Source organism: Amblyomma americanum, chromosome 3 (genome assembly GCF_052857255.1).
Source record: "Amblyomma americanum isolate KBUSLIRL-KWMA chromosome 3, ASM5285725v1, whole genome shotgun sequence".
Classification (NCBI taxonomy): Eukaryota; Metazoa; Arthropoda; class Arachnida; order Ixodida; family Ixodidae; genus Amblyomma; species Amblyomma americanum.
This window is the reverse complement of record NC_135499.1, coordinates 63168147-63179671: the sequence shown is the minus strand read 5'-3', so window position 1 is coordinate 63179671 and position 11525 is coordinate 63168147. Positions and strand designations below refer to the sequence as shown.

The 11525-nt window shown below is 45.9% G+C and overlaps 1 protein-coding gene across 1 annotated transcript; it reads right to left on the bottom strand.

Moving 5' to 3' along the window:
- Positions 1-548: 548 nt before the first annotated feature.
- On the bottom strand, positions 549-10961 carry LOC144123780 (uncharacterized). Its single transcript, XM_077656535.1, has 3 exons — positions 10785-10961; positions 2609-2767; positions 549-962 (listed from the first exon to the last, which is right to left on the bottom strand). Exons 1-3 carry the CDS (start codon positions 10959-10961, stop codon positions 549-551), a joined length of 750 nt encoding a protein of 249 aa, XP_077512661.1.
- Positions 10962-11525: the final 564 nt, after the last annotated feature.

The window sequence follows — 11525 nt, the reverse complement described above, 5'->3', positions numbered from 1 at the left end:
AATTTCATGCTGCGTCAATACTGTTTTCTGTTTACAGCACTCAACAAATCATGGAAGCAAGTTCTTCCTGGGACGAGGTGTTTAGCTAGTCTCATTACGTTTTTCTGGTAGGCCATAAACGATGGTGTTCGAACTCCTACTACAAATTTATGCTGCGTCAATACTGTTTTCTGTTTACTGCAATGAAGAAATCTTGGAATCAAGTTGTTCCAGGGACGAGATGAATATGCCGACTTGCCTTGACATCCCTACTAATTTCCCTTCCATGTCGGCGAGTCGCTACATTTAATGTATTATGCGGTGCAATGTCTGAATTATTTGCAAATTCCTGGCAGTTCTGGACCGGAATTCAATGCTACGGCTCAGCTGAGTAACAACAGGTATATGGTAGCAAAAAGTTCAGCACTCGCTAGTAACTGCCATTCTGAAACAAACCATTTTTTTTTATTATGAATAAGTTGCACACTTTTTTTTCGCGCCATTAACATCCAGTATGGACTAGAGGATGCAGCGCCTGACAGGATGTTCGCCCAGCATATGAAGTTTTCCTATCCTGCCCAGGGACCGCCGGCTCCGTATCCGCCAGCAGCGGCACCGGAGGCGGATGCCCAGGGTCCAGCCCCCCCGTAGCGGCCGCCTGCATATCTGCCGGCACCCGGGGCTACGGCAGGAGCCGCAACGGGATTGGCATTAAACACAGCATCGGCACTGGCGCCAGGGGAGGTGCCGGGCTCGTTGGTGTCCACTGTGGCACGGAATCCGCCTGCGTCGGCCACGTAGCGCACTGTGCGGAACAGTCCGTTGGCGTCCCGGTAGCCGTACGAGCCGGTCTTGGCGTTGCTGGCGTCTCCCTGCTCCTTCTGGTACAGCCGCGTCCCGAACTCGTCAGTGGTGTCATAGCCGAAGCTGTACGGCTGGGGAGGCTGTAGAAACGAAGAGAGAAAGTTCTTAAAACCAACGATCGGAGCAAGCGGACAACAGCGTCAATCGGGAAAATTCAGTGGGGTACCAAATCTGAGTTCTCTTCGTCCATGGCGTTCAACAAATCCCCACTGAATGGGAGACGTTCGTAGGGGATTTGTAAGGAGTCACTTTGGGAGGAAGGGTATGTGGGTACGTTCCCTGATAACCATGAAAAGCTGCAGTCTCATTGGCACCCCTGTCGACAACACGATATCTTCCACAGGTCAAGTATAAACAGAGATGCGGCAGTTGTTATGATTTCCTCTTGCACTGCAGGTTATAGCAGAAAAAGCAAAGCTTGTAGAGGTGTCGTTTTTCGCGATTCTTTTTACTTAGAACTGTTCGAGACTAGAACAGTTTGCTATCTGGCACCGTAATATCTCATCAAGTTGCGCTTTTTATGTTTTGAATTAATTAGCCATGTACATATGCAATCCGGCTCCTACTGGAATCCACAGCGTTGCGATGCAGGTAAGCAAAGAAAAAAAGGAGCCGCAATGTTGAGTTCCTGCGTGAAGAAAAACTTCCTTACGCACTTCCATTGTTGATTACATCTTACCGCCAGTAAAATTGTAAGCGCACCTAGATCTTCTCTTTTTATAAACAAGAAACAGTTTTATTCTGCACAGCTCATATCGGCATCTACAATTTTAAGAACCTGACTTCGAAAGAGTGTGTAAATGTGCACAAAAGTTCCGTAATCGCTCGTTAAAATGAGCATGGGCATGGTATTGAAGCTTGGCTAAAGCCCACTGGGAAGAGGTATAATGCCACTTCACGTTCTTCCTACCCGGTGATGCAACCTAATTCGCACCCCATTAATAAAAGGTTTAGTATCTAGTATCGATTATAAGGTTTGTTACTGCCCTTGGAATCGGTCCCGTCTAGGAATAGGCGAGGAGACACACTCACGCTCCCCGTTCTCTGCCTTCGTACAGAATATCTGTGAAGTTTGCAGGGAGGCGAAGCTGCAGATCGAGTCCCTTCCCGGTCTTGGTTCGCACTTGTAGAAGACAACGTCAAGCGTTGATGCTATTTTTACACATCTTCAAGCTAGTCATAGCGAGAAACCGATATTTTATATAATGCAGGGGGATTGAGGCTTCTGTCAGACAATTCTTCTGAATGCCTGGAAAATGATATGTGTGTGCACACATTATGCACCGCCATGACGTGCAGTTGCTTACAAATGCGGCGCCTTTATCACCACTTGATTCTTAAAAGTTAGGATTATGTGAAGTCTGTTGCGCAAAGCCATGTATAATTCTGTGTTCCTTTTTAATATCTGAGGTTATATATGCGTCCATGTTTTTAGCACTTCGACCATGGTGGACAGAATCTCTGCTTCTCAACGCGATGAAAGGTACATGCTATCTCTCTTTGCCTATTTCCAATTCACGGCCCACATGCTGGCAAGTCATATAAACTTCTGATGTAAGCAAAGGCTCGCAGTCTGGTAGTATTGTACAAAGGTGCGCCTGCCGCTCAATCTTTCATTTTTAAATATGCAATCGAACACTACAATGGTATGTGTGGTTTTGCTGGTGTAATTCGTCTTGACTGCTTTGTTATATATGTAAAGAAATATTCTCTGGGATCATCAGGTGGGGCTCAAGTTGCCCTTTCTTGATGAGCATTTACGCACATAGGAGGCACCAGCAGCGGAGAAGCCAGGAGTAGCCGCCGCCGCAAAGATGGGGCCCCGGAACCCTGCGCCCCGGAATCCGTGGTGGCCGCCGCCGCCGCCGCCGAAGACATTGCCCGCACTCACAAAGGCGACAATAGAGAGGAAGAGGCAGGCAGACTGCAGAAGGAGGAGGATTAACAACGATGAAAACGTCGCATTTTTTGTAACGGCAGATGTAATACGTAAACTACCCGAAGCATTTGCAGAAATATCGCTGCGAAAGCGGCTTTACCTGCCTGTTTTACGCAACTTTGTTGCACATGCAGAAGAGCACACTACTAAGCAAGAGAAAATAATAATCTAGGTGATTATTTCGCAGGTGTGTGCCTCAAACCCAAACGCTATTTTGGTGTCACTATATCGAGAAGTTCTGCGCGTGAGCAGAGAGTCTGTATTTTCCTTTTCAGTGTGTGTGATCAAGTCATTCGCGTTTACAGACCTGTCTGAAAAACTTCTCACGACTTTTATAGGCTGTGTGTCGTAAAGATTCTTTAGAATCGGATTTTAATGCAGTTAGTTTTATCTTCGTTATATTAATCTGACCGAATATGGGAATAACTTTTCAACACGGAGGCTGATAGCCGGCGCAGCTCTAGAATTTTGCGGAAAACGCACATGGGGTGCTCTAATGTTTTGCTAAACAACACAGAATCCATGCATCTTAGTAGCGGCAGAAGTACTAGAACAAAAATATATGGCTTTCAGGGGAACTGAAAAACACGACAAACATGTTCAACGCTAATAGCCTAGGACGCTGAACGCTGTCTGTGCTCCAAAAACCGCTTCTGTCTTTGCAGATGGGTAGAGAAGAATATTTTTCAGAAGGAAAGGCGCAGGCAGTAACTGTCTATCTCGTGGCGGACAGCTGGGGAGCCATGAAAGAAGAGAGGAAGGAGTGCGTGCAGGGAAGAGACGCTGCCTTATTATAGTCAAAGACTCCCATTTTCTTAAACATGCGCACAAGTGGGAATATTGAGCTACGAGTTAAAGACTGGCCATACCACGACGCTGGAAGTCTGGAATCGGGAATTTTACAAGCAGTCCATTTTGGTCTTTCGTTAGACATTCCCAGTTTCTTTACATAACAATTACATTAAAGCATGAAAACTTCGAGAAACTAAACGGTGTTTATATGTAATGAAATTTTCTGACGGTTTTTGTTTGCCTTGGGCGGAAGGCTAACATTTTACAATAAAAATAAAACGGAAATTTGCTCGTAGCTTCAAACATGTCTATACTTGCGCCGAAGTAATGCACCAAACCTGGGCTTAAATATAAATAATAAACTGAATTAAATTGTGTGTGGAATTGCTGCCACACTGCCCCCTAATAATATTGTTATAATAGTGAAACGCTACCGAAACGGTACCATTGAGTTCTCACCTGAGATATCATATCCATGAGAGACGTAACCACAAGCTGGTGTTCAGCGGAGGAGCAGCGGCAGATGCGATGCAGACCGTGGGGTGTCCAGCTTTTATATGCACAACGTGGACATATGCAACGCATCGCGCTCCTCGTGACGGGAGAAACAACCGGTCTCACTCTTTCTTTCTGCCTCTCGCTCTAACGTGATTTTGTCACGGGCAGCGAAGCCACCGTGACGACGTACTTCATGGTTTTGCGCCATTTTTGCGGTGGCTACATCGGCATGAAGGCCTGCTCGGCTCGCATTACACTCTCCGAGACCAAGAACTAAATGGTGCAGCGTTAATGCGCCAGGTCGCAATAATACAATCCCTGACAGAATGCTTTTCCTGGTGAAGGGGTGTCTCTGTTGTGTGCCTAGAACAACAACTCCTGCGCTGGCCTGCTGCTCAAAACCAGTGTTATGAAGGTAGGCCGAGGAAAATGAATCTAAGGAATTTGTGCGCTCGATCTTTTGGCCGAGCTGTCCCGGGCTCATTTTGAAGTGATCCTTTCATGAGTGGCGAGGTTTATGCGGGGAGCAGATATGTCACACTGCTTTGCGGAAATTGTTCTAGAGCAGGCTTGGGTCGCTCTGAACGCGCAATGAAGCATCGTCATGCCACTCATGTTGTGCTTGGCGGTTCTGAATTATGGTGCTAATCAAAGTAACCATATTTTAAATCCGGTAGCGTCCTCTAAGGTCATCTGAGGCTCCTTCTAAATGAAAAATGAGAGAGAAACGCCGTATTAACTTGGGTTCGATTGTAACCGAAGATCCGTATTCGAGGACTGCACGGGTCGTAATTACAGGAAAGTGCCCGGCATGCATAGGGAACTCACTCCCGTTACCTGTCTCGGCCCGAGGAAACTGTGACCTAACCGGCCCGGCCCGCCGAATGTGTGGGCCCGGCTGACGACCGAAGCAGCAGAAGAGCGACAACCGCGCTTCAGAAACAGAAATGTTCTTGTGACTATGATTTTAAGTTAAAAAAGTTCTTTCTGTTTAGAATATAGGTGTAAAATGAGTTTCTTGTTCTGCTTGATTCCGTGGCATACAACAGGAGTGTGATGTTAAGACACTCTTTCAGAATCTGAGAGGTTTGCAAACAAATCAAATGGGTTTAAGGAAAGCAGAATGGTATAATCGCGTGTTTTGTCTGTATTGTCTTGAATTTGTTGCATGCCCAACTTATTGCATAGCGTATTACCGAAGATGAGAATTTCGCGCCCTGTAAATGGTTTAAAACTGCCGCTAATCGCTGTCTCTCAGTTTATCAACCCCATGGGAACATAGAAAGCGGGCATTTAGTGAATGCGCCCGAGTCTGGCCCAGGCCCGTAAGCTAACAGCTAAAAATCCGTCACATGCTTTCAGGAAAGCCCGAGCCCGTGCGTTGTTCTAAAATGTATATTTGCTTCATGGCGCCAACCAAATCACCGCTACTGTATATAAATACATACATACTTTACACACTGTACATACGGCACATGATAAATACATAAAATACTTCTTTAGTCCTCTTTATTTAGCAAAGGCAAGAGCAGGATTACGAAATTTCTTCTCGTAGTTTTTCTTGCTCATTGATTCCGTACCTCGTCATGAAAAGCGTAATAGGGATAATTGCAAGGAAATTTATGGGGATTGTATTCTGTAGTCTCGATTCTCAAGTCTTTTAAAGGAAGCGCCTTGACAGGTCTGTGCCTCATAACTGCTAACACAGACTACTTCATATTGTTACGTTTTGAACAAATGAAATTGTGCCGGTGCAGTGCAAGCATCACAACTATTTTTTCGTTTCCCTTTTACATGGTCAAGATTGCGCTAATGCAAGCTCACGAAGGCAGATGGACGCGAAGAACGTGTCCTGTTTCTCTGCCTCATTTATTCTACGTCGTGCGTTTCATGCATTTATAAAGAACTTCGCGTTATTGGGCATTTGTTTTACTGGCAAACAGTGGACAGCCACAGCGCACGGGAACATTTCTGCGTGTGGAAAAATGTTCTTTCCTTGGAACTTAACACGCCTTTGGCTACTAAATATCCGCACGGCGAAGCTTCCACAGTGCAGGATCAGAGTCTCTCTCCTTTTTGGGGCATCCCCAATAGCTTCGTAACTGGCCGGCGCGTTGAAAAACGGATAGAGGAGCTCAATTTTGAGAGCGAAGGCGGTTTTTGCCGGAGTGCTTTGTGCAGCGCGACTCGTTCTGGTCGGCGCCTGAAGTATACCCCCCCCCCCCCCCCCCCCACATTCTGAACATTCTTGTGCGCTCTGTTTTAGTCTAAAGAGCTACTACTGGGGCTAGTTGTAAATGCATTCTTGAAGGTATTGGTGAGCGCTATTAAAATGCGGAAAGGGACGAACACACGAACAAGCGCTTCCTAACAACTGTTTATCCTCTGAAGAAACATGAGTATATAGACATCATGACGTCATGTAATACACAGAAGAGGGGAGAACGCACGGCGCTGACAAGAGTGATTTGAAGGAAAAAATAATAGGAAAAATTATAAGGAAAAAAATAAAAATAAAACATAAAACGATCAACACGTGCCCTTACAACAGCCGAAGATTACTATTCCTGAGATAGGTTAATTCCGTTCTCCCTAGCATCACCGAAGGGGAGCTTACGCATTGCTTATCCGGAGCAACATGCATAGCGTAGGCTTCGATAATTTCGCGTTCCCGCCTGTTTCTGGCCCGACCTAATACCTTGGTGTCGTTTAGCATCGTAAGGAGAATGTAGGGAGAATATTGCGCAACTCGGGTTCGGAGGTGTAGTGTGACCGACAATTAGCGCCGCTTCCCAAATGTTGACATACTCCCCCCCCCCCCCCCCCTTTTTTTTTATTCGCGCGCTTTTCTAGTCCACCTTTCCTTTCCGAAATGAAAATGCCCACATTTTTTCATGCTTTTTTCCAGAAATACACCTTGGCGTCCAAATCCCACTTTCCGAGTATATCATGGAGGTTTCACGTTTGTCAGTTGGTTAGTCGCTGCATGGACTCAAAGTCATCAGCCCTGTGCCCATCACTAAAGCATGCTTGGCATCAAGATGCCCATCGCTGCCTTATCGTCGACATACTGCGTTCGCGGAAACGCCGCGAGCAAACCCGTCTTTGAAAGAACAAGGCGTCTGTATAAAAGTCGCCGTTAGGAAAAGGGATTAAGTAGCAATAAGGACGCAGCCAAAAAACATTTTTTCGACCGTGCCGCTTTCACCGCAGAAACACCAGGAAAGGAGTACTTGTTTTTTAAAAGCATTTAAAATCATAAATCGTAAAAAACGTGTGTTGCGAAAAAAGAAGTTTTTCAGACTCACAAATTTTATGGCATAAGAAGAAATCATTAGAAACCCCCATGTACGACCAGTGTCGATTGTTTGCGGTGCACGCGTGTCGCTGAAAAACGTTATTTCCGTGTTACCTGTGAAAATAGCTTGAAGGTGGTAAGTGCTTTGCAGAGTTCTCGCAATAAAGCATAGTGTGCAGACTTTCACTTTTTGGTACATCGATCCAGTACTTTCGACAAAATTTACGTTTTTCGAAACTTTTTTTCGAGATAGGCCACTTGCATGAAAGTGTCAGAGAGCATCAATGTCTTCAAATAGTTTAGAAAACATGCTTCCTGCGGCCTCAGTTTATGTCTACCATCTCGCGGTGAAGGCACAACACTGGGAGCAGCTGGTGGTGACAGATGCAAGCGATGCTGGGCAGAAGATTGCGCATAGCCGAGATCTGCCGACAGCATTGCTTTTCGTCTCTTAGCAACGGCTGGCATTCACCGCGTGTGAAGCTGTAAATGCAGGGTAGGGTTTATTAATGTGTACGTTCGCCATTCATAATCTGAAATTGATGTGAGGGCACATTGTGCACATTCGTGTCGAAGCGGGACGCGGTGCGTTCACTCAGGGTTCACTCAGGCGGGTCGTCGGCAAGGAGAAATCGCTTGAGCTAAAATTTGTTATCGAATCATTGCCAGCTAGTGAACGTTGCCTGATGACATGGAGGAAGAATCGCCAGTTTTCGATTGTCTCTCCGGCACATGGTGCTCTCACAGCGATTCGATTTTCGCGCAGCGCGGCAGGGCGGCAGCAGGCGCATGCGGCTCGCTAGGAAACCAGTGTCGTCATCACTGACGTCACGTAAAGCAGCTCTCCGGGCTTCGCGCAGAGTTCAGAATTCGATTTACGAATTTTGCTCATTTAAAGATATTGGTTGCGTAGTGCAAAATACGAAGTGGCGTACAGGGATGAGAAATCTACCACAAACATAAATCAACCATGAACTCAGCAAGGGCATAAACTTGCCGGAGTTGCCCTTTAACGCTTGTCTCCAATCATCATCATCATCATCGTCATCATCAGCCTGACTACACCCACTGTAGGGCAAAGGCCTCCCCCATATCTCTCCAACTAACCCGGTCGTTTGCAAGCTGCCCCCACCCTATGCCTGCGAACTTCTTAATCTCATCTGCCCACCTAACCTTCTGCTGTCCCCTGCTACGCTTGCCTTCTCTTGGAACCCACTCTGTTAATGTTAAGGACCAGCGGGTCTTTTGCCTTCGCATCGCATGCCCAACCCAAGCCCATTTCTTCCCCTTGCTTTCGACTAGGATGTCATTAACTCGCGTTTGTTCCCTCACCCACTCTGCTCGCTTCTTGGTCTCTGAAGTTACACCTATCATTTTTCTTTCCATGTCCTGCTGCTTTGTCCTTAACTTAAGCTGAACCCTTTCGTTAGCCTCCCCGGTTCTCCCCCGTAGGTGACTACCGGTAAGATACAGCTGCTGTACACTTTTCTCTTAAGGGATATTGGTAAACTGCTTTTCATGACCTGAGAGAATCTGCCATATGCGCTCCACCTCATTCTTATCATTCTAGTTATTTCCCTCTCGTGATCCGGGTCAGCTGTCACTACCTGCCTCAGTAGACGTATTTCTTTACCACTTCCAGCACCTCGCTTCGAATTGTGTACTGTTGTTTCCTTGCTAAGCTGTTGAACATTGCTTTGGTTTTCTGCGCGTTCAATTTTAGACCCACCGTTTTGCTCTGCCCGTCTAAATCCTTTGTCGTGCTTTGCAATTACTCTCTTGAGTGACTCAGCAAGACAATGTGACCAGCTAATCGCAGATTATTTAGTTATTCTCCATTTTTTCTAATCCCCAACTGTTCCCATTTCAGGCCTCGGAATACCTCCTGTAAACTGGCGAAGAATAGCATTGGGGAGATTGTACCTCCTTGCCTGACGACCTTCCTTATTGGAATTTTATTGCTGACTTTATGGAGGACTATAGTAGCTGTGCATTTAATATAGATATCTTTCAATATTTTCAAATAAGGCTATTCTGCACCCTGATTCCACAATATCTGTATGACAGCTGAGTTTTCCACAGAGTCAAATGTTTTCTCGTAATCAATGAAGGCTATATATATGGGTTGGTTATATTCTGCGCATTTCTCTGTCACCTGATTGATAGTGTGGATATGATCTATTGTTGAATATTCTTTACGAATGTCTGCCTGATCATTTGGTTTATTAACGTTTAAGGTTCCTCTGACTCTATTAGCTATTACCTTAGTAACTACCTTGTAGGCAACGGACAGTAAGCTGATCGGTCTGTAATTTCTCGAGCCCTTGACGTCTCCTTTAATATGAATTAAGATATTTTTTGCGTTCTTCCAAGCCTCTGGCATGGCTGAGGTCTTAAGGCATTGCGTATACAGAAGAGGCTAGTTTTTCTATCCCAATTTCCCCTCCATCCTTCTACAGATCTGCTGTTGCCTGATCTTCACTAGCTGCTTTTCTCCTGTGCATTGCACCAAGGCTTTCTTTAATTCTTTCGTTACTGGCTGGATGGCGCATTGCTCTGTTCTGCTGTCTTCCTCATTAACACTCTGATTGCATTCGCTACTGCATAGATTTGTGCATAACTCGTCGGATACTTTAACTATCTTAACTACATTGCTAATAGCGTTGCCATACTTGTCTCTTAACGCATACATCTGATTTTTACCAAGTTTCCTCTTCACCGCTTTCAGGCTACCTCCTTTCTTTAGAGCATGCTCGATCCTCACCACATTGAACTTCCTTATGTCGGCTACCTTGCGCATAGTTATTAACTTCGATAGCTCTGCTAGTTCTATCCTGGCTCTAGGGTTAGCCGCCCTCATGCTTTGGCATTTCTTGGTGAGATCTTTCGTCTTGAGAGATAGCTTGTCGGTGTCCTGTTGATCCATCCTACCACTTAAATTTACTGCGCACTCCGTAATAATAGCTGTCAGGTTATCATTCATTGTAAGGACATTGAGATCGTCTTCCTCAGTTAAGGCTTAATATCTGTTCTGCAGTGATATCGTGAACTTCTCTACTTTTCCTCTTATTGCTAACTCGTTAATAGACTTCTTCACTAGCTTCTTTCGTTCCCTCCTCAAGTCTAAACTAATTCGAGACCTTAGCATTCTGTGGTCGCTGCAGCGCACCTTTCCTAAGACGTCCACATCGTGAACGATGCCACGTTGAGCGCATAGTATGAAGTCGATTTAATTCTTGTCTCACCATTGGGGCTCTTCCAGGTCCAATTCCTGTTCTTTCGTTTGCAGAAGAAGGTATTCATGATCCGTAAATTATTTCTATCTGCAAATGTTACTAATAACTCTCCCCTGCTATTCCTACAACCTATCACATAGCCACCTAACGCGTGGTCGCCAGCGAGTTTCTTGCCCACCTTCGCATTGAAGTCACCCTTGAGTACAGTGTATTGTGATATTACTTTGTTCATTGCCGATTCCACGCCTCCATAGTAACTATCAACGGTCTGGTCACCATGGCTGGTTGTAGGCCCGTTGGCCCGCACCGCATTCAGCTTGTACCTCCTAATGGGCCTAATTACGATAGCTGCCATTCTCTCGTTAATACCATAAAACTCCCCTACGTTGTAGAATATATCCTGCTTAATGAGGAATCCCACACTTAGTTCTCGTCTATCCACTAATCCGCGAGAGCACGGTATGTGCCCGTCCTTTAGTACTGTATACACCTCACCTATCCTCCTAACTTCACTAAGCCCTATGACATCACATTTAATGCCCGCTAGTTCTTCGAACAGCACTGCTAGGCTAGCCTCACTAGATAAGGTTATAGCGTTGAATGTTGCTAGGTTCAGATTCCAGGGTCGGCCTATCCGAAGCCAGATATTCTTAGCACCCTCCGCAGCGCCACAGGTCTGACCACCGCCTTGGCCAGTTGCTCCGCAGTTGCTGGGGGCTGAGAGCCGAGGGTTAATTGGCTTGAACATAGACAGTTGTGGCCAAGTACCACACCAGGGTGGCCAAATCCTGCTCTGGTGTGGGAGTGCTTTGTCGGTTCTGGTCACCGAGCTAAGGCCGCACCCCAGGCCTGGTTACGCAATTCCATCGACTTTTTAATGCGTTGGGGAATGGCGCCGGTCCTCTTGCACGATCATCCA

Coding starts and splice junctions, on each gene's coding strand:
- LOC144123780 (XM_077656535.1), bottom strand. CDS start 10,961: ATGGCAGCTATCGTAATTAGGCCCATTAGGAGGTACAAGCTGAATGCG. Junction 2,768..10,784: donor AGGGTGACTTCAATGCGAAG/GTGGGCAAGAAA, acceptor CTCCTTCTGCAG/TCTGCCTGCCTCTTCCTCTC. Junction 963..2,608: donor CCGCTGCTGGTGCCTCCTAT/GTGCGTAAATGC, acceptor CCGCTTGCTCCG/ATCGTTGGTTTTAAGAACTT.